Raw genomic sequence first — 24,025 nt, 5'->3', positions numbered from 1 at the left:
TTTTGATTCGGTTAGTGTCCACAATTGTAGCCGTTGTATCATAAAAATATAATGCCTAAAACTGCTGGTTTTTAGGGAGAGGATTCATATTTATATTGCTTGTCAGTCCTGCCTACTTAAGCCGTCCAGTCCAGAGGATCTCTGCCTTCGCCTTAGTCAACATCACAGAGACGCTCTCCTGCATTCCTATTAAAAGACTTGCTTGGCTGACATCCCTTCTGGCTCCAGATTCTGCTTGCTGTTCCACTACATTTATCCCTGACTTTCTGGCTTGTCTGACAATCCGTTCCGGTTACCGAACGCTGGCTATGTTTGACTATGTTTGTTCTATTTACTTAAACTATTAAACAAGTGTGATTTAACTGTACTTCTGTCTCAGTCTGATTTCATGGTTTCTGACAGTAGTATAGTATACACTATAAACAGAGCTTCCTAGATACTAACTCTAGATAACATACTAGAGCTGTTTTATGATGTCAGCTTTTCTCAGAATGTCCAGGCAGTTTTCTGACACACTTTTTAAGCCATATTGTATGTCCATTTATTAATGCTGATTATCATTGAAGGTAAAAATCATAGGCCTCACATTTCCACATCATTGGCTGGGCAGCCAAGTAGTAATGCTGAGTCTGGCACTACAGTAGAATCAGGCAAAGCGTAGTCTAGACAAGCTGGGTCATACACAGGTAGATCAGAGTCCAAATGGTACAGAATCAGAAGCGAGCAAAGCAGGGTCAAAACTAATCGGGTCATACACGATATATACATTACAGATATCAGCTGGGTCAAGCAGGAGAACACAAGGTAACAACGCTATCATGAGCTGGCCAATCACCATTGTTTCCCAGGCAAAGGCTGTGTCATGTGAGTTTTGCTGGGTCTTAAAGGGATCCTAGTACTGACAAATGGTCTGGCTATAACCTGACTGAGTTCTCTGAGGACTCTTGGATGTAAGCCATCCAGTCCTGGTGATTTATTTGTAGTAAGTTTATCTAGTCTTTCCTTGACTTCAGCCTCTGTTAGCCACAAGGGAATGCCCTGTGATGTGTCACTAACAATACTGCCGCAGTTCGTATACCCCCCCCCCCTTTTCCTGCGTAAAAACTGAGGAGAAGAAGGCATTTAGTACAGTTGCCTTCTCTGTGTCATCTGTAACCATCCTCCCATCCTTATCTTTTATGTGGGCAATATGCTCTGATCTTGCATTTTTACTGTTAATATATCAAAAAACATTTCTTTGGATTTTTTTTACTCTCCTCCACTATGTATTTCTCATAGTATTTTTTAGCCACCCTGATTGCGTTCTTACACTTCTTATTGCATTCCTTGTAGTGTTGGAATGCTGACTATGACCCATCCAATTATATTTTTTAAAGGCCATTTTTTTTTCTCTTTAATTAGGCTTTTTACATTACGGTTTAGTCACCCAGGTTTAACCTTCGCTCATCTATATTTATTGCCCATTGGAATGCACTGTGATACATTTGTTTAATATGTTCCTAATGCATTCCCATTTTTCTTCCCTGTTCAATGTTTCTAGGATTTGTTCCCAATTGATGTCATGTAATAATGACCGCAATTCAGAAAAATTGGTTTGTTTGAAATTTAGTGTTCTTGTGCTACCATCGTTCCTTCTATTTCTATGATTTACATTAAATGTGATTATCCTATATCCCAAGTTGTTCAGTATTGCCACATCTGAGATCAGACTTGGATCATTCATAATTAATAGATCTAGCAGGGTATTATTTCTAGTTGGGGAATCCACCAAATGACGGGCCTTTAATGAGGGAGCTGTCCCTGCTGCCCACTCAATATGGGGATAATTAAGTAATAAGTTCCCGATTATAATGACATTTCCCTGTCTTGCTGCCATTTCTAACTGTGATAGTAGGTCCAGCTCCACCTCCTCCTTCAGGTTGGGGGCCTATAACATACCCCCACTATTATTGTACCACTTACTTCTTCTCTTTGAAGTTCTATCCACAAGGATTCCACCTCCTCCCTTGTTCCATTCCCAGTGTCACTCCTCTCTACCACCCTTGCATCATTTTTGACATATAGACGCACCCCTGGATATTTGCCAGCCAATCGTGTAAGCTGTCAAATCCTCCTCGTGTAATAGCAGCTCCAGTTCCTCCATTTTGTTAGCTAGACTCTTAGCATTTGTGTATACAGTATGCCTCTCAGCTTTGTATGAGTGCATATTATTTCCTCCTTATGTTTCTTCGGGCTTTGTTTTAGAATTGTCCACACATTCACCCCGGGATTAGATGCTACAGCTGTATTTTTATTGCTGACTTCACTATTACCCTCTGTCCTTTGCTCACTGACAGCTATTGCTTCCTCTGACCCCCCCCCCCCATACCCTGTTTAAAAGCCCCTCCAACTTCGTGGCCATCTTTCTTCCCAATAGAGCTGCACCATCCCCATTAAGGTGCAGCCCGTTCTAACTAAACAGTCGGTAACTGACTGAGAAGTCAGCCCAGTTTTCCAGGAACCCAAACCCCTCTTTCCTACACCGGTTCCTCACCCACTTGTTCAGTTCCCTAAGCTCCTGCTGCCTCTCTGGTGTGGCTCCAGACACAGGTAGTATTTCTGAGAAAACTACCTTGGAGGTTTTTCTCCTCAATCTATTCCCTAAGTCCTTGAAATCATTTTTTAGGACTCTCCACCCTCCTCTTACTTTGTCATTGGTACCAACATGTATCATGACCGTTGTGTCCTCCCCTGTTTCAGGTCTATCTGCACCACCCACTCCAGTTTCTATAACAGGATGAAATGGAAACTGGTGCAGTTCTTTCCCAAATTTACATATTCCATTAAAAACTGCCACAGATTCCCACCAGGTGTGACTTTGTCTTATGGGATCTAAGCCAACAATAGACAGCTCACATCCCTCTCTCTTCCCGTGCAGTCATCAAACTACACAAGCAGAGCTTGCAGGGTAGCAACCCTCCTCCCTCCCACTCTGAGCTGAGCAGGGATGGCAGAGAGATCAGAATACAGCTCCAGCTCTCCTGTTCTCTGTGCTGCCTGTCACAAACACGGCAGAGCAGAGAACTGATCACTAGCACCTGCTCCATTTTCTATGTTTAGAAGAATGGTGTAAGCTTTTGCTTCTTCGACTCTTTGTTGATGAGTCTCTGCACTACATGCATGTTTCTCCATATTTTAATTGTTTAAAAACACTGCAGCTAGATAAATAACTTCTAATCTGGCAGAAATCCAGTGAGCTCCTTACTTTTTATTAGAGCTGATGACCCGCTTCTGCTGCACTGAGTTTTCCTCTGCTGGACTACAGAAAATTTCCCTCTCTCCTTATCTCCATAACATAAGAGGGCAGAACAGAGGCAGCGTTGTCATTCAACAACAGGAAATTAGATGCTCATTAGATTTCTGGCAGGACAACAAGCATTATTTGTCATACTACCAACACCACCAACAAGAAACTAAGCATGGGGAAACATACATGTATTCCAGAGATGTATTTAATATGTTTTATTTTGCCAAAACATACACTTCAAGAAATACCAGACAAAAGCTTGAACCTTTCCTCTCTCTGTCAAAAACGAAAAAAGGGTTTGCCTCGAGTTGCACTTTGTATTTTTAGGGTATGAAAATAAATTTCTATGTTATCTCTCTCTGAAATTAAGTGAAACAAGTAAAGGAAAATAAGATGTTTATTTAAAAATATAATGTGTTAATTATTACACGATTTGTATTCTAACAGATGTTGCTGGAGGATATTCTACATCCTTACTTGACGCCATCCGAAAAGCAATAGAAACTTCAAAAATTATTTTCATGGAGAAGCAAAAGAAACAGAAGGAAAACAATGTGATAGACACATTCCAGAAAGGGAAAATGGACACAAGTTGGATCAATTCAAATGGCAAAAATAGCATAATGGAAATGGAAGCTAATCATGTTTTAAGTATTAAGGAGGCATTCAGACTTGCCACACTTGGTGGAAGTGAAGGTCAGTGCCAGCTTAATAGACAGACATTTCATTCCACTATGAAAAATTATACTGCATGTGCACATGTGCAACAATTGGATTTCATTTTTTAAAAGGGAGTCGCTGTCAACAAATCAAAATATTTTAAATAGCAGCCATGCCCAACTAAATCATAGAGAAACATATCTATCTAAACAGCATTATCACAGCATTATGTGAGAAAATGAAAGGAATTCTGTGGGGCTGTCATACACATTCTGAACAAGTACATCCAATGTTATACAGAAAACGTTTGATGACCCATGCAGCTTTGGGACTATAGATTTTTTTTAAGAATATCGGATTAGTAAGATGAATATACCGGTACATACTAAATGCTCAAACGGGAGATAAAAAAAAGAGATTTGAAGGAAAAAGAAATGCTGCTTTTAAAGTGTATGGACAGTAATGGAGCCGCCATCTGATAAGCTCTAAGGACACACTATGCACCCCATATAGTTATACCAAAGGACACCCTGTCCTGTCCAGTAAAGTATCCAGCACCTGGGTCATGTTACATTAGGCTTCTGGAAGTTACTGTTATTACAGTACCTTTATTAATCAATGTTCCCAAATTTGCCACCAAAATCTTAATGTCCCCACACATGATATTCTATTATAAAATATACAGTACATAAGTACATAATGGGAATGGACAACACATTAAAAGTAGGCAACTATACAAGAAATAAACCAACATTTTCTGAATAAATCCATTAAATGGTCTTTCAAGCTGATGTTGCCTATCTGGTACTAGCTAGAACAATAACATCAAACAGTAGCCACTCCAAAGAATTAAAAAAGAGTAATTTGTGTATCCACCAAAATGCATTGATTATTGTATAAGGAACAGTTTTATCAAACCTTATGAGTTGTTTGATCTATTCTGTTGGCAATATGTTATCTATTGCATTTCACGTTTTCATCCAAGGTTCCTCAGCTGTTGATTGGCATCTATGTAAGACAAAAACAATTCCATAGCTCAACTCACCAACCAGTCTGCTGACCAACCAAATTAACCTGTCTAACCGTCTGTTAAAAGCAGGGGTTTAACTAGCACACATTTGCAAACGCATGTGAAAGCTGCAAGGCCTCGTCACGACACCCTGTGTTGCTTGCAGTCCTAACACTACAAATTTATAAGTGTCTCCACAGTGGAAGCACATGCATGGAATGGATAGATGTGGGGCAGGCAGCCCAAGCCCCCTTAAAGGAACAGGAGCACACTGGACACCCAGCAAGAGCACAATGGCAGCGAAGGTGCCCAATGTGTTGATTGGCATCTATGGCCCAAAGAGCAGCTTAAAAAACATATATATACTGTATGTCAGAAGGCTACAATACCATGCATCAAAATTTTTCAGATCCAGTGTCAATTCCAATCCAATTTGCTGAGTTTTTGGTTCTGGCAGTGAACTGTTGTGAGTATTTTACTACATAGAGCACTTTCTTTGACCTCCTCATTAGTACAGGGCCCAGCTTAGAGTGAAGAAAGGCATACCCAGGAACATCCATGGTGACCTACAGGAACACTTTCCTCATTCTGTACCAGATGACATGCCGATCAGAGTATGTAACCAGGAAGGGAACATAATGGCTACAAGCTTTTAGGAATTGAGTACAGAACAACATATACAGTACCAAAAGGAAAAAAAAAACATGCCTCTCAGGCCAAAACTTTGGCAGCAAAGATTTAAAGTGGAACTAAACTCTCCTATCTTTTCAGCCAAAGAGATTGCCATCTTAGCCTCTGTTTGATCTGCAGCTGCCATAATGCTGCACATGTGATCAGTTATGACTCCAGCCATTTGTTGGTTTGACAATTTGGTTGAAAGCACAAGAAAATGTGACTGCATTTTCGGCATGCCGGGAATTAAACTTTTTTTTAAACCTTTAAATCGATGGGTTTAGTTCCATATTAAGAACATTAACAGAGAATATGCAACTTGTATGATACAATTAATACTCTTTGCTTTTTTTATTCAATCCAAAAGTAGCTCAGTTAGGCAGTAAGCACACTAAAAGTATCTGACGTATAAATATAATACTCTTTAAAACTCTAATACATACGTGTAATTCTGATCTTTATGACAGTAGGTTATCGTCTTGATTTCTTCACAGCTTTGAGTATTGATTACATAACTGGAAACTTTGAAGTTGGCAAGGAATTTGATGCATTACTAATCGACCCTGAAGCCATAGACAGCTCCTTTGAAGTATTTTCTGATATACCTAAAGAGGTAGTTTTCACCAAAAGTTTTATTTCAGAATATTTGATCGAGATTTTTTGTAATCGTAATGTTTTTAAGACAGAAATTACTTATATTTTTAGTTTTGTACATTAAAGCTGAAAATGGGAAAAACATTTTTTCGGCATTTGCAGGGTAAAAATAAGTTCGCTGTAATGATATATGCTTCATGTTTGGCTTTTGCAGCCTTTGTTACGTAACTTACATTAACTTATCCAGCCACCTCCAGTGAGCACTGAACAAATGACGCTGGGATTTCTAGCTCAGTTTGCAGTATACTAATTACCAAGGGTATCTCGCTCAGCACCTCCTTCATTCAATAAAAAACCTTGCAATCATTTCAATGAATGCAAGGACTTCTTGCTTCGAGGAGGAAGATTGTGACTTTTATCCACATCTCTTCCAATCATAGAACATGTTGCATTATTTCTCTTACTCTGACATACACAACGATACCCAATATGTGTTGCACAATCATTGTTCACATACATGGCTGTGAATGTGTGTGCAGCAGAAGACAGGAGTGCTTTTAATCTCTATTATTTTAAATTATTTTATCAGATTTAAATTTTTAAACATGTTTGATTTTTTTTCACTTAACTTTACTGCTATCACAAGGACCCCCTATGTCATAGCAATAGGCAAGTGACAGGTATTGTTCATGGAGACATAAAGGGGTTTATTTGACCCTTGATGTCACTCTTGCCCTCTTCTTGAGCAAATCAAGCACAAATTGTGCTTGAACCACTTTTCCCTGATTTGCAAATGGGATTGTGACTGTTCTGAACCTGGAGGTGCATGTTCTGAACCTGAAGTGCACACTTCCAGGTTCACACCCTGCAGAGGACATTGAGGAATGGATGTTCCCCAGTGTCCCTCCCCTCACCATCCTTACAATGCTTATTATTGTTCTAGGCTCCCAGGAAGAGTGGGAGAGTCTGGGAATCATGGGTAGGAAGAAGTCTGTTGGTGGGTATTTTTGTCTCTTTCAAAGCCAAGACATATGGAATATGCCCAAGGTAGGGATGAGCTTTATGTTCGGGTCCAACATGAGTTTGACTCGAACATCGGGTGTTCGCCCGTTCGACAAAAAAATAAACATTATGGGGCATTTTCGGCAAATTCGAGCGCCACATAATGCCCCATAATGCATTGCAAGATCGCAGTGCATTGCTGTATGATGATTGGCCAAAGCATGCACCATGACCTGCATGCTTTGGCCAATCCCAGCGCCTTATCCTAAGAGAGTCATAACTGGCCAAAGGCAGGGTGCCTTTGGCCAATTATGGCTCAGGGGGACTAAGTCCACGCCCCACACTATATAAGGCTGCCTGCACAGCGGCCCTGTGTAGTGTGTTGTTGGCGTGGACAGAGAGAGAGTGTGAATTAGATTGAGCAGGCAGGTTATTCAGTTAGCTGCAGTGTATTAAATATATATATATATATATATATATATATATATATATACAGTGGGGACGGAAAGTATTCAGGCCCCCTTAAATTTTTCACTCTTTGTTATATTGCAGCCATTTGCTAAAATCATTTAAATTCATTTTTTTCCTCATTAATGTACACACAGCACCCCATATTGACAGAAAAACACAGAATTGTTGACATTTTTGCAGATTTATTAAAAAAAGAAAAACTGAAATATCACATGGTCCTAAGTATTCAGACCCTTTGCTGTGACACTCATATATTTAACTCAGGTGCTGTCCATTTCTTCTGATCATCCTTGAGATGGTTCTACACCAGTGTTTCTCAACTCCAGTCCTCAAGGCGCCCCAACAGGTCATGTTTTAAGGCTTTCCATTATTTTGCACAGGTTATTTGATCAGTTTCACTGCCTTAGTAATTAACACATCCGTTTCATCTGAGTGAAATCCTGAAAACATGACCTGTTGGGGCGCCTTGAGGACTGGAGTTGAAAAACACTGTTCTACACCTTCATTTGAGTCCAGCTGTGTTTGATTATACTGATTGGACTTGATTAGGAAAGCCACGCAGCTGTCTATATATGACCTTACAGCTCACAGTGCATGTCAGAGCAAATGAGAATCATGAGGTCAAAGGAACTGCCTGAAGAGCTCAGAGACAGAATTGTGGCAAGGCACAGATCTGGCCAAGGTTACAAAAAAATTCTGCTGCACTTAAGGTTCCTAAGAGCCCAGTGGCCTCCATAATCATTAAATGGAAGAAGTTTGGGACGAACAGAACCCTTCCTAGAGCTGGCCTTCCGGCCAAACTGAGCTATCGGGGGAGAAGAGCCTTGGTGAGAGAGGTAAAGAAGAACCCAAAGATCACTGTGGCTGAGCTCCAGAGATGCAGTCGGGAGATGGGAAAAAGTTGTAGAAAGTCAACCATCACTGCAGTCCTTCACCAGTCGGGGCTTTATGGCAGAGTGGCCCGACGGAAGCCTCTCCTCAGTGCAAGACACATGAAAGCCCGCATGGAGTTTGCTAAAAAAATCACCTGAAGGACTCCAAGATGGTGAAAAATAAGATTCTCTGGTCTGATGAGACCAAGATAAAACTTTTTGGCCTTAATTCTAATCGGTATGTGTGGAGAAAACCAGGCACTGCTCATCACCTGTCCAATACAGTCCCAACAGTGAAGCATGGTGGTGGCAGCATCATGCTGTGGGGGTGTTTTTCAGCTGCAGGGACAGGACGACTGGTTGCAATCGAGGGAAAGATGAATGCAGCCAAGTACAGGGATATCCTGGACGAAAACCTTCTCCAGAGTGCTCAGGACCTCAGACTGGGCCGAAGGTTTACCTTCCAACAAGACAATGACCCTAAGCACACAGCTAAAATAACGAAGGAGTGGCTTCACAACAGCTCCGTGACTGTTCTTGAATGGTCCAGCCAGAGCCCTAACTTAAACCCAATTGGGCATCTCTAGAGGGACCTAAAAATGGCTGTCCACCAACGTTTACCATCCAACTTGACAGAACTGGAGAGGATCTGCAAGGAGGAATGGCAGAGGATCCCCAAATCCAGCTGTGAAAAACTTGTTGCATCTTTCCCAAAAAGACTCATGGCTGTATTAGATCAAAAGGGTGCTTCTACTAAATACTGAGCAAAGGGTCTGAATACTTAGGACCATGTGATATTTCAGTTTTTCTTTTTTAATAAATCTGCAAAAATGTCAACAATTCTGTGTTTTTCTGTCAATATGGGGTGCTGTGTGTACATTAATGAGGAAAAAAATGAACTTAAATGATTTTAGCAAATGGCTGCAATATAACAAAGAGTGAAAAATTTAAGGTGGTCTGAATACTTTCCGTCCCCACTGTATATATATATATATATATATATATATATATATATATAGATATAGTCAGTCTCGTGTGTGTGTGTGTGTGTATATATATATATACAGTGTAGCTATATCTGACTGCAGGCTATTCCTGGTGTACTTTTTCTAATATACTTCAGGCAGGCAGGTTATTCAGTTAGCTGCAGTGCATTTAACCGCTTGCCGACCAGCTCACGCTGATATACGTCGGCAGAAGGGCACGTACAGGCAGATTAACGTACCTGTACGTTGCCCTTTAAGAAGCGGTTTGCGCGCATGCTGCGACCTCCGTGAGTGGCCTATTTAGCCCAGATGTTTCCAGCAATATTGCACTATTGTTTGTTTCTTTTTCTGAGAACTGGGGCCCATGGTGAAAGGATCAGTTTGTGTCAAGGAGTAAGGATATGCAAAAGGGGTTTAAAGAGCCCTACTGATTTCACCTGAGATTGGAGTCAGGTTGATCGGCAGATGTATGCAAGAAATCCAGAGACTTTTTGTGCCACGTTTGTTGGGTGAATGGGTAGTGCGCAGGAGATTATCACTATTGGATTTTTAGATTCTGTTACAGAAGATCCACATTGTAATTTGTATTGAATTTATATTTTTGCATTGAATTTATATGTGACTGACAGTTTGTTTTTTTACTTTTTGAAACATTGTCATAATTTTCACGTTTAATAGGTGGCACTGTGCTTCATCATAGTGTGATATTAACGCACCGATTATTTTTAGTTTATGTACTGTATTAGTGTGAGATCACATTATTGGTTGCAGCGGTTATTTAAAAAAAAAAAATTTTCACTTTTAAATCATACCAGCACTTTAGTACTTATTATCAAAGGCTATTCAGTTAGCTGCAGTGTATTTAATATATTCATACAATCAATCTCATGTATATATATATATATATATATATATATATATATATATACACTGCATCCGGTGTAGCCAAGCCTATATCTGACTGAAGGACACTCCTGGTGTACTTTTTCTAATATACTTCAGGCGGTGTACAGTGCACCCATAGTGCAGTTGCTACTACTTTTCTGGAGGTGTACTCAGTTACACAATACAGTGCACCCATAGTTGTTATTACACTTCTGGTGGTGTACACAGTACCGTGCATCCCTAGTGCAGTTGCTACTACTTTTCTGGTGGTGTACATAGTACACAATATAGTGCACCCATAGTTGCTATTAGACTTCTGGTGGTGTACACAGTACCGTGCACCCATAGTGCAGTTGCTACTACTTTTCTGGTGGTGTACACAGTACACAATACAGTGCACCCATAGTTGCTATTACACTTCTGGTGGTGTACACAGTACCATGCACCCATAGTGCAGTTGCTTCTACTTTTCTGGTGGTGTACACAATACAGTGCACCCATAGTTGTTATTACACTTCTGGTGGTGTACACAATACCATGCACCCCTAGTGCAGTTGCTACTACTTTTCTGGTGGTGTACACAGTACACAATACAGTGCATCCATAGTTGCTATTAGACTTCTGGTTGTGTACACAGTACCGTGCACCCATAGTGCAGTTGCTTCTACTTTTCTGGTGGTGTACACAGTACACAATACAGTGTAGTGTGGCTTTGCTAAACAAAATTAACAGCATGTCCGGAAGGCCACCAAGGAGAGGCAGATGCTCACAGGCCACTAAAAGAGGGCAAGCGTGTCTATAGTCAACAGTGCTGGTCGTGGACACTGTGCATCCTCAGCACGTGGCCACGGGGCACGTTTGTCCTTTTTTTCTGCAGCTGGCCGTGTTATTGAGCCACAACATGCAGAAGAGTTGGTGGAATGGATAACAAAGCCGTCCTCATCCTCCTCATCCTCTCTCATCCAGGCTCAGAGTAGTTTGCCTGCCAATGCAGCTGCCAAAGCGGCCTATTCCATCGGCTCCATGTCAACAGTCACTCCTTCCCTAGCCCCACCATCACGCACGAAGGAGTCCCCCGAACTATTCGACCACAGTGTCGGGTACATGCTGCAGGAGGATGTGCAGCAATTTGAAAGCTCCGATGATGGTACCCAGGTTGAGGAAGGGAGTAACGTGAGCCTAGAGAGAGGGGGTGCCCAAGAAGGACAAGAAACTGGCAGTCATGTTCCCCCACCTGCAGCATATTGCCAAGTTTGCTCCAGTGAACAGGAGGGAGGGGATGATGAGGTCACTGACTCTACTTGGGTGCCTGATAGAAGAGAGGAGGAGAAGGAGGAGGAGGCACATCTTCAACAAGGCAGGATGCCCTCCAGGGGGCAGCTTAAGGGCAGCCACCCTATTGCATCACACCGCAGTGCTAAGCAGGTGCAGGGCACTGCTGACTCCCCGCATATTTAGAAAATTTCTTTGGTGTGGGCCTTTTTTGACATGTGTGCAGCAGATCACACCCTTGCTGTTTGCAACATATGTCTGAAGTGTATCAAGCATGGCCAAAACAGCAGCCGCTTGGGCACCACATGCTTGACCAGACATATGACGACCTCCCATGCAATCCATTGGCAACAGCACTTAAAAGACCCACATCAAAGAACAAGGCGGACTTCTCCTTGCTCCTCATCAGCTGGGATCTCCAACTCCACTATACCTCCAGGCCTCTCAGAAACCTGCACTGAGAATAATGAAGGTATAGAAATAGGTGTCCCAAGTACTTGCAGCCAATCTGCTAGCGGTACACCAACATCCATTTTTAGCAGGCAAATTTCCCTACCCCAGTTGCTAAACCGTCAAAAGAAATTCGGTCCCAGCCATCCACATGCTCAGTGTCTGAATGCTAGCTTGGCCAAATAGCTAGCACTGCAACTGCTGCCTTTTCAGCTGGTAGACTCTGCTCCCTTTCGTGAATTTGTGGAATGTGCGGTACCTCAGTGGCAGGTTCCCAAACACCATTTCTTTTCACTGAAGGCCATTCCGGCTCTCTACCAGCATGTGGAAGGCAATGTCTTGGCCTCATTGGACAGGGCAGTCAGCAGTAAGGTGCATATTACTGCTGACTCATGGTTCAGCAGGCATGGACAGGGACGTTACCTTTCTTTCACGGCACACTGGGTAACTCTGCTGGCAGCTGGGAAGGATGCAGGATAGGGTTCAGTTTTGTTGGAGCTTGTTCCGCCACCACGCCTCCAAAATGCTAGTGGTGATTCTGCCATAGCTCTCTCCTCCACCCCCTCTTCTTCCTCTATGGCCTCTTCCTCTGCAGATTTGTCCTCTGAACCAGCGGTGCTCCGTAGGCATTCAAGGGGCTACGCAAGCACTCAGGCAAAAAGATGCCATGCGATGCTTGAGTTGGTCTGCTTAGGGGACAGGAGTCACACGGGGCAGAGATTCTGTCAGCTCTGCAGGTACAGGCTCAGAGGTGATTCACGCCTCAGCCAGGAATGGTTGTATGCGACAATGGCACCAACCTCCTCTCCGCCCTCCGACAGGGACACTTGAACCATGTTCCCTGTTTGGCTCACATCCTTAATTTGGTGGTGCAGCGGTTCTTGAGCAGGTACTTGGGCTTACAGGATCTCCTGAGGCAGGCCAGGAAAGTCTGTGGTCATTTCTAGCCGGTCATATAATGCCAGTGCTCGGCTGGCTGACCTTCAAAGGGAATGCAACCTGCCCAAGAACCACCTCATTTGTGACATGCCCACCAGGTGGAACTCAACGTTAGCAATGCTGCAGCAGCTGCACATGCAGCAGAGGGTCATCAATGAGTACCTGTGTGAGTATGGCACCAGGACAGGGTCAGGAGAGCTTGGCTTTTTTTCGCCACGCCAGTGGCTACTGATCAAGGATGCATGCACTGTCCTGTCACCATTTGACAGTGACAGTGCATGCATCAGTGATACTGTCCCTCTTATCTTTCTGTTGGAGCACTCGCTTCGTGGAATAATAGACAGGGCACTTGAGGCAGAACAGCGGGAAGAAGAGGAGGACTTCCTTACCTCCCAAGGCCCCCTTTATACAGATAGTATTCCTGCGGGCCCGCCAATCACACAGGAAGAAGAAGAGGAGGAAGAGGAGGATTGTGTCAGCATGGAGGTGGAGGATAACACTCAGCATCAGCAGCAGTCTTCAAGGGATCGTTTTCAGTCCCCAGAAACCCATGGAGTTGTACGTGGCTGGGAGGAGGTGGTTACGGATCATGTGATCCTTAGTGACCCAGAATCGAATGCCTCTGCAAACTTACGCTGCATGGCCTCCCTGATCCTGCAAAGCCTGCGAAGGACACCTAGGATTCGTGGTATCAAGGAGAGGGATCATTACTGGCTGGCAGCCCTTCTTGATTCACTATACAAGGGTAAGGTTGCAGAACTTATCCAGCCTTTGCAGAGGGAGCAGAGGATGAAACATCTTCGGGAGGCCTTGCAGAAAGGTTTGTGCAATGCGTTTCCAGAGCCTGGGAGGTTACAATTTCCTGATGCTGGACAATGTGTTGCTGAGGCTTCGTTCAGTCACAGAAAGAGCGGTGGAAAAGGTGGCTGGCTGACCGATGCCTTCAGACAATTCTTCAGTCCTCAGCGCCAAGGTCTGATCGGTTCCAGAAACCATCGCCAGCATCTGAATTACATGGTGCAGGAATATCTAGGGGCAAGATCAGACTTGGAGACCTTTCCAACCGAAAATCCATTGGGTTACTGGGTTTTGAGGATGGATCACTGGCCAGAGCTTGCACAGTATGCAATTGAGGTAGTGGCCTGTCCTGCATCCAGCGTTCTTTCAGAACGCACATTCAGTGCCGCTGGAGGCTTTGTAACCGATCACAGAGTGCGCCTTCCACCGACTCGGTTGATCGGCTCACCTTCATAAAAATGAATCAGTCTTGGATCACCAGCTACCAAGCCCCTGATGCTGATGTAACCGAATATATTTTTTTGAATGTGAGATCCCTTGAAGACTGCCTATGCTGATGCTGAGTGACTATCCTGTTATGCTGAGTGACTATCCTATTCCTCCTCAATGTTCATGTTGATAGCTTCTAAGAACATTTTTGGTTCTGGGCACCACCACCAGTGGCTAAGGCCCAATTTTTCTGCCCCTGTTTAACAGGGGCATGTAATTACAATTTTTGCTGTAATATTTTGCAGCAGGGCTCGTTCCTGCGCTCAACAAGAGTATCTGTGAGGGGTTGCAGTGTTGTGGCACCACCACCACTGCCTAAGACCCAATTTTTCTGCTCCTGTTTAACAGGGGCATGTAAATACAATTTTTGATCTACTATTTCACAGCATGGCCCGTTCCTGCGCCCACCAAGAGTAACTGTGAGGGCTTATAGTGTTGTGGCACCACCACCACCAAAGGCCCAATTTTTCTGCCCCTGTTCAACAGGGGCATGTAATTACAATTCTTGATATAACATTTCACAGCAGGGCCCGTTCCTGCGCTCAACAAGAGTATCTGTGAGGGGTTGCAGTGTTGTGGCACCACTACCACTGCCTAAGGCCCAATTTTTCTGCCCCTGTTTAACAGAGGCGTGTAATTACAATTTTTTATCTAATATTTCACAGCAGCGCCTGTTCCTGCGCTCAACAAAAGTATCTGTGAAGCTTTTCAGTGTTGTGCCACCACCACCACCGCCTAAGGCCCAATTTTTCTGCCCCTGTTTAACAGGGGCATGTAATTACAATTCTTGATATAATATTTTACAGCAGGGCCTGTTCCAGTGCCCAGCAAGAGTAACTGTGAGGGCTTACAGTGTTCTGGTACCATCAACACCTAAGGCCTAATTTTCCACAGAGTGTATAGGGCAGGCCGTATAGTATATACAGGCCGTCCCCTATTTTCAAAAATCCGACTTACAAACGGAGGGAGACAACAGGAAGTGAGAGGAAATCTACCCCTAGGAAGGGAAATTCTCTCCTGTAAGAGTTAATATGGGAAAAAGGTGTCTCCTCCACTGATTTATCACCAATCCTTGTTTCCCTTAAAAACACCAAATTTTCAAAATCCAATTGTCATTGGGACAGAAAGTGAGGTGAAATCTTCTGAACAGGGGCACAGACAGCAAAACAAATGTTACAGGGGTGATAACCCTTCCCTATGTTTTCCAAAAAGCTTTAAAATAGATTTTTTAGCTGGAGCTACACTTACAAAATGTACCTGTTCCAAATTACAAACAGATTATACATAAGAACAAACCTACAGTCCCTGTCTTGTTTGGACCGCCTGTATACTGCTGTTCAGAGTATATAGGGCCTGGGGCCCCCACGCCTTTTCTTTTTTTAATTTGGGTGCGGGGTTTCCCTTAATATCCATACAAGACCCAAAGGGCCTGGTAATGGGCTGGGGGGTTACCCAAGCCATTTTTCTCAATAATTTTCATCCATGTTGCCCGGACCCGACATTACATTACAGCCGCAAGCAGTTTTCAATGACATTTATTCCTTTAGAAATGTAATTTTGTGCAGGGACTGTTCTAAATACGGGAAACATGTTCCACTTTACAGGCATACTATAGACACCCCCCAGGTATGATATTTAAAGGAATATTTCACTTTTATTTTTTCACTTTGAGCATCATTAAAATCACTGCTCCCGAAAAAATGGCCGTTTTTAAAACTTTCTTTTGCATTGATGTTCGGCCCATCCCTCTTGTTGACCCCGCATACTGTACATATTGGAAACACATGGGAAAAGCATATATTGTTTTACCTTTAATTTCTTTTTTTCCTTTTTAAGGAAATCATCCAGAGATTCCTCTATCTAGGTATGTATTGCAATGCTAGACAAGTGTATGCATCATCTAAATAACTGTATTTTTTATGGCTCAGGTTTTTGGGGTTTTTTTGCAAATATGGTGTCATAGCAGCATTATAAACAAGCAAAGGACAGTCCCCTAAGGACCCTGGATTTGAGGTGAATATTGCCATCAGAACTCCTTTTTTAAAAACCTCCAGGGGGACTTTTGATTTAGCCTGGAGTTTTTTCTCAAAGGTTCTGTCACATGGTGTAGTTCGGCAACCCAATTCCAAAAAATGCTGATCGGTGGGAGCGTATCACAAGAGCACTGCTCATGTAAAAAGGGATTGTTCAGACTGCTTGCGCCAATCAATAGGTAAAGGTTTTAATGGAGGGGATAGCCAGGCTATACTGTATAGTTCTAGGCTAGTGCTAGGCTCTGCTTACCAACAGTATGGGATGTGTGGCCAAGCTAAATTGCCTTACACAGCCAGCCATTGGTAGGATCATGGACCATATTAAAATGGCTAGGAGGTAGCAAGACACAACTTGGTCCATCAGCTGGCAGGGAAAAATAAGGCACTTTCATTTTTTGTGTTTCTTAAAGATAAATATAATGGCTTATTAGGTCAGCTAAATCTTTAATCATGCCATGGGACTTTATCTTTTTTGTTTTCTTGGACAGTTTGGGGTGGTTTAAATCACCTTCTTGCTTCTTATACAGGTTGAGGAATTCAGTGCCAGCATCTCCCTAACTCTTGCATCCATTGCACAACCAAGCCATTACCTCACCTATACTGTTACACTGTAATGTAAATTTAGTGAATAAATAGTGGATACAGCAGTGAGGATGAGACACCTTCAAAATTATGGCTAGAAATTAAGGTAGAGTTCTTAAAACTGAATAATCTGAGTAATATAATATTTGGATCCACCTGAAACTTTAAATATTTTTTTTTACATGGAGATACATTTAAACAGCAGAGATGTGGTCATACTGCATTAAAAATAAATAAATAAATAAATAAATAAATAAATAAATAAAACAAAAGAGTTACACACATTTATAAAGCATAGTAAAGTGCTTTACAAATGTCCATTGTCTCACTGGCTTTGGGAATCCAAAGCATTGGAGAGCAGCAGAAATGAATAGGGTTGTGAAGAAAAGAAAAGTCGGGAGGGGAGCCCAATGACCTAGCCTGTCAAAGCCCTATAACTGACTCTCCTCCAATCCCAACGTTTTCTTTCTCTTTGCTGCAGTAATCAGATACAACTCCATGAATTACCGCAGGCTCAAAAATGTGGCTGCCATTTTATGAATGGGCCACAATGCTGTAGTGTAAAACAAAGAGTGGATAGCAATATCTGCTTCCCATTATAAATCAGCCCCTTTGTTTTGATAGCACGATATGAACAGTTACTGAAAATGCTAAAAATTGTTCTTAAGTGTTAAAGTATTAGGAAGTAAAGCTAATGTCAAACACTATAAAGTTTAATTTAATTTAAAGTGAATTTATTACTTTACCCTCAGTAGATAAAGTAACAGGTTAAGTTAAAGGAAGGCGCCGTGCACATCTTCCTTGTGATCCCCTGATGTCCTAATCTGCTGCCAGAAACCCAGAAACTCCTGTGTACTGTAGATCTTCAATTCCTGAAAAAGTAAGAATTTACAAAGGGATGAGGTTGGGATTGCTCAGTCATCCAGAGTGCTGCTTTATAAGAAACACAATGGAGTATCAGGTGTTTCTCTATGCCTAGAAGTACTGATTATTTCTTGAGGCTCCGGAGATGAGCCAGAAAGGTGGTGGTGTGAAAGTATGTTATGCAAGCTTATTGTGGTGAACCCACACTTGTGCAACGTCCCATCTTAATCTGCTAATATTTATGAAAAAAGGTGTATGATCTCCTTTTGAGCTTTTAACTAACAAGTATCATCATCCAAGTTTGTTTTTTCCAGGTGATGACAGGAACATCAAGGCTGTTTATGTGGCTGGAAGACGTGTGGTGCCTTTTCTTACCAATGCTTAGGACTCTATTTATAAAACATTTGTTGGATGAATGTCACAGGCTGCACTAATTTTTAATCATATTTTCTCTAATATTATGACTTCATATGATCGTCATCTCCATCTAGTGGTCAAAAGGCAGTATATTTTTTTGAGAATACCACATTTAGAAAATTAGACCATGTGGGCTTACATACATTTAAAGATAATTGCATAGCTCCCGACCTCCCTAACTTCCATATTTACCCCTCCTTACCTTATCTCCTGTCTCAAGTGGGTTTCTCAGCTACCTCATGTCTGGCTCATCCCTCCCTTTTTTCTCTTGACTTCTGTTACACTCTCTGGTCTCTCTCTTCCTCTCTGATTCTCTCCGCCTACACTAGTCCAGCAGTAGAATTTCCCCCACCCCATACCCTTCACATGCTACTTTCCTCCACCATAGTAGTAGTCTCCTATCCAGTTCTGCCTTATCCACTTTTCTAAAACATAACATTGTGACTAATTATGGTCGAACTCAGTGGTACATCTTTCCTTCTTTTTATGTTGCACTACCTGGATATTTGATAGCATTTACAGATACCATTGTTATTATGTGCATATCAAACTCCTATTTTCAAGTATAATCCTTGTATAATAAATGCAAAATAATACTGTTATCCTTGGCCACTAACCTTGCTGTATACTGTACCATGTCTTAATGCTATTATAAAAATAAAGACTGTATAAAGAAAAGTTAATTGGAAATTGCTGTTTTCACATTATTTTCAGTAGACCTTACATTGTTATGTGGCTCAGTACTTAATGTGTCACTTACGGCAAAATGTTTTTTTTAAAAGTTCTGGACAGAGTGGAGAAGGGTTAGAACATCGGTCTGTTTGTATTACTGTCTGTGCCCCCATTTGGGAGATTCACCCTCTCTATTTGTCCTGGTTACCATTATCATCGAAAGTGAAAATAAAAGAAAATCCCAAATTTTGGGTTGACATTGGAACAAGAATAGAAGGGAAATCTTCCAATGGTGACTCTAGTTCTGGTGACATGCTGGGATTCCCTCACTTTTGAGGTATTTCCTCTCACTTGCTGTTTTGCCCATGAGACAGGAAGTAAAGGAAAATCTCCCCTATGGGACACAGATGGCAAAAGAAAACCAGCAGGGGTTATAAACCTCCCTTACTTTATCAAAAATGAAAAAAAAAATCACTAACAAAGCGTCTATCTTGGCTTGGATAACAATAACCCAATCCATCCAGCACTCTGAACATACTGATGTAGTATGTTTTCCTATACACACACTGGAAACCTTAATTCTGAATTTACACGTTAAAAGAGACGTATGGGAATTCTTTTTTTTGTAGAATCATACTTACCTAGCTGGATGCAGCATCGCTCTGATGCTGCATCTGTTCCCCGCCAGCTCTAACACTGAGAACTGAGCAATCAAACACTGCTGGTCGCTCAGTTCTCACAGCCCCCTGAGCAGAGAGCTGGTGACTGTCAGTAACCGGCTCACTGCTCTGCCCACCCATGCTCACTGGAGCACTGAACTGTGAAGGGGGTAGGAGCTGCCGGCCCAGGCTCTCAGCGCCTCGCTGAGAGGCTGAGCCGGGTGCTGGTCCAGGCATGTGGGCGGATCCCAACCATATGGTCACAATCTTTCCTGAGCCTGGACCAGCTCTGTGACATCAGCAGACAGCGGAATTCAGCCTGCTGTCTGCTGAAAATGGGTCACAGGAGTGCAGAATGAAGAACTGCACTCCTGTGATCCATAGGAGAAGTACAGCCAGACGAGCTTTGGCTGTACTTTTCTTGTACAAAGGTTTTTATTGAAAATATATCAACAGAAAAGTACAAAACAGTGATGGATACATCATAAATGAACAGGTACATGGCTGGCGGTAACCGGCCTTTAGAGCTAATGATCAAAAATTTAAGCCTGGTCTCAGGCTACTCTAAGCCGAGGCCAGGCGACATACCAAGGCACATCCTCAACTCGCATTTACTGGCATAACTATATGCACCAGCAAGTAGTATCTTTGCAAACGCACATGAATAACTAAAAAAAAAAAAATACATAGCAAGATATTGTTGCAATAGGTAACGTTTCATACAAAAAAAAAAAATGAGGAACAAAAAGTACCAAAAATAAAGTCAGCTTAAATTGAATAACTTCAATGAGGAGGACATACCCCTGCAAGTGATAATTCGTATATTATATTAAATATCCAATCTCTGCAGAATTAAGCCTGAGGGCTTGAATGAAGAGAAGGAGAAAGAAAATGAAAGTAGAAAAAGAAGGGGATAGAAAGATGGGAAAGAAGGACCCTGGGGTGGGGGGAACAGAGGCTCATTATAGGGAAAGGAGCATTAGGTCAAATCTTGATGGGCGATTATAAGTCACCCAGGGTTTGTAACAAGAGAATCTGGATGCCGCACACTGGATAAAGTTGAAAATTCTTCTTTATTGTAAAAATTGGATCATCAAAAATACAGGACAATCAGGCAGATGGTACAGACACACTGACGCGTTTTGCACTCTAGTTTGAGTGCTTACTCCTCACCCTAAGGGGGATATCGTGTGAGGAACGTAAAGCCGCGAAAGAGATGATCTTGGTTGGGGTGATGGGGCGATGTGTTTTAGGAAGCCAAGGAAGAGAAGCTAAAGGCGTTGGGTGTGCGTCGACTAAATCAATGGTGGCCCATAGTGGCATTTGTTGCTTTTCATGGAAGTGAGATAATGGGGCGATAGCCGCAGCTGTATAATATGCTTGCAAATTAGGAACTGAAAGGCCACCATTGACCCTGCGCGCATAAAGCACTTGTCTCTTGATCCTGGGTCTCTTGGTGCCCCATATAAACTGCATAATTTTACGTTGATGTATTAGAATGATGTGGAGGGGCACTTGGACAGGCAGAACTCTAAAATAATAGAGTAATTTAGGAAGGTAGGTCATGCGTACCGTTGCTATTCTGCCGAACCAAGAGATCGGAAGTGTAGACCAAGAGGTAAGCATAGCCTCCAGATTTCCAAAAAGTGGAGGAAAATTAGCTTGGTATAATCCCGAGTACCTTGGAGTAAGTTTAATACCCAGATAGGGTAGTGAGGTTAACCACTGAAATGAAAATGCCAATTGTAGAAATTCTAATTCTGGGGCCCGAAGGTTGATAGACATCGCTTTAGATTTTGCCGGATTAACTGAAAGGCCCGAAAACGAGGCAAAGGAGTCTAAGAGAGAGAATAAATTGGGGAGGGAGATTCTGGGTTTAGTAATGGTTAATAAAATGTCATATGCAAACAGAGACAATTTATGCGCAGTCCCTGCTATTTCCACTCCTGATATATCTGAGTGAGAGCGTATGGCCTCCGCTAGGGGTTCAAGTGCTAGTATAAATTGAAGTGGGGAGAGCGGGCATCCCTGGCGGGTTCCTCTCTTGATAGGGAAAGTAGGTGATTCATATCCGTAATAACGCACTTTGGCCTGAGGGGAGTGATATATGGCTGAGACCCAACCCAGAAAGGAGGTGCCAAAACCATAATGTGTGAGGACCTGTGTCAAATAGGGCCAAGATAAAGTATCAAAAGCCTTATTAACATCTAAGGAAAGAAACATTGTCTCCAGGGACCTTTCATGTGCTATATGTTGGATTTGAAGGAGTCGTCTAATGGCATCTCCTGCCTGCCTACGGGGTACAAAACCCACCTGATCTTTTTTTATCAGGCGCGGTAGAAAGGAATTCAAATGGTTGGCCAGAATTTTCGTCAATATCTTCATGTCAATATTAATTAAAGAGATTGGCCGAAAATTTGCCCAGGAAGAATGGTCCTTATCTGGTTTAGGGATCATCACTATGTTGGCAGTCAGCAAGTCTGATGTAAATGGATGACCCCCCTTGACCGAATTGTACATAACCGCTAGGTGTGGGGCCAAAACCTCTGCAAATTTTTGGTAATACAAAGCAGTGAAACCATCTGGACCTGGTCTTTTGCCCACTTTCAGTTCCTTAATACACTGAAGAACCTCAGAGACCTGTATGTCTCGGTCCATTAGGGAAGTATGGGATTCCGATAGGGAAGGTAAAGATATCTCACTCAAAAAAGCAGTCAGGCCCTGAGTTGAAAGGTGATTTGGGGGGGAGTAGAGCTTAGTAAATCGGTAACGGAATTCTTCCAAAATCCGCTGGGGGTTTCCTGTGAGAATGTTATGGCGGGTGCGCAAGGTTATGGGGGTAAATTTTGAGGTAAAGGTACGCAGTCTGTTAGCCAGCTGCGCATTGGGTTTATTTGCCTTAGCATACCATTTCTGGCAGGCCCAACGTAAGGTACGGTCCGCCTCATCTGACAGGCATAGATCCAAGTCTGTACGAGCTTTGTCTAAAAGTCTGCGATTAGCAGGGGTGGGGATTAATTTGAAGGCCGCCGAGCGGTCCTCCAAGTTCTGCTCTAACTTGCGTCGGGCCTGAATTCTTTCTCTTTTGCGTTGAGAAGCTATTCGAATAACACGACCTCGGAGGACCGCCTTATAAGCCTCCCATAATGTTATTGGGGATGAGACCGAACCTGCATTAAGTCTAAAGTATTCCACAGAAGCTTCTTTAAGTTCATTGAGGATCGGTTTTAAAGATAATAGTGAATCATTCATCACCCAGGGAGCGTGTTGTGGTTTAGTGAGTAGAGAATGACAAACAGTTAGAACCGGATCGTGGTCTGACCACGGGACTGCTAGAATCAATACCGAAGCTATTAAAGGGAGATGTTTCCGTAACACAAACGCATGGTCGATTCTAGAGTGGGAGTGGTGAGGGTGGAAATAGTGGGTGTAGTCCCTGCCCACGGGATGAAACTCCCGCCATATGTCCACTAGATCTAAGTTTTGTAAGGCCAACAAAAACTTTTTTGCCGCAGGAGGGGGGCTTTATGATCCGCCGGGTATTTATCAAGGGCAGGATTGAGCGTCACATTAGAATCACCCGCCAACAGGAGGGTGCCTCTCTGGTGGACCTGTAACAGAGAACAGACATGAGACAGAAACAGACCCGGATTGTCATTCCGGGCATAATAATAGGTCATAATGGTTACTTCATTATCCTGAACGGAGCCCTGCAAGAGAAGATATCTGCCATTAGGGTCAGCTATCTGCTTATTGCAGACAAAAGGGACCGATTTTCGTATGGCTATAAGAATCCCTCTCTGTTTAGTAGGACCGTTAGCTAAATAGACTTGGGGATAGTTTGCTGCAAAATATTTGGGACAGGAAGAAGAAGAAAAGTGAGTTTCCTGTAAACAAGCTATGTCTACTTTTTGTTGCTTAAGATATTTAAAAATCTTGACTCTTTTTTGTGGGGAATTCATGCCCTGAACATTCAGGGATAGCCAGTGAAGGGTCATTGGGACTGAGATATAATGTTATGAACTACTCCATCCGCACACCCCAGATGCCAATGGAAAAGGGAAGGGGGGAGGGAGAGAAAAGTGAGAGAAGAATAGTAAAAACAGGAAAAGACATAATAAATGAGAATACCAAAAAGAACTCTAATTAGAGTATGTAGTGAACACGTTGACGTATCACGCCGTGGGCAATAAAGCCCACAACAGGGTGGGAGCATAGCCAAGGCAAATATCTTAGCCATGTGCATACCCATGGGGGGAGCAGTGGTCCGTCGGAACCACCGGCCTATAGTGAAGACAATACAAACAGATTAAATAATATTGACATAAAGTTTAAACAATAATTAAGAGATAGCATCAAAACAAGCAATTTAAAATGAGTTACAGTATGAGAACCTCAGTGCAGTATTGGCAC

The 24,025-nt window shown here is 42.6% G+C and overlaps 1 protein-coding gene across 2 annotated transcripts in view; it reads left to right on the top strand.

Moving 5' to 3' along the window:
- Positions 1-18,964, top strand: part of GDA (guanine deaminase) — a 120,514-nt gene extending 101,550 nt beyond the window's left edge. For both annotated transcript variants that reach the window (XM_073634477.1, XM_073634469.1), the window contains exons 11-14: positions 3,734-3,982; positions 6,122-6,240; positions 16,222-16,249; positions 18,179-18,964. In XM_073634477.1, the coding sequence (XP_073490578.1) occupies positions 3,734-3,982; positions 6,122-6,240; positions 16,222-16,249; positions 18,179-18,249 (467 nt within the window). In that variant the 3' untranslated portion in view covers positions 18,250-18,964. The remainder of the gene's footprint in view (positions 1-3,733; positions 3,983-6,121; positions 6,241-16,221; positions 16,250-18,178) is intronic.
- The last annotated feature ends 5,061 nt before the right edge of the window (positions 18,965-24,025 follow it).

This window comes from Aquarana catesbeiana, linkage group LG01 (genome assembly GCF_042186555.1).
Source record: "Aquarana catesbeiana isolate 2022-GZ linkage group LG01, ASM4218655v1, whole genome shotgun sequence".
In the NCBI taxonomy this organism is placed as follows: domain Eukaryota; kingdom Metazoa; phylum Chordata; class Amphibia; order Anura; family Ranidae; genus Aquarana; species Aquarana catesbeiana.
The sequence above is the reverse complement of the archived record's forward strand: the minus strand, read 5'-3'. Positions and strand labels throughout refer to the sequence as shown.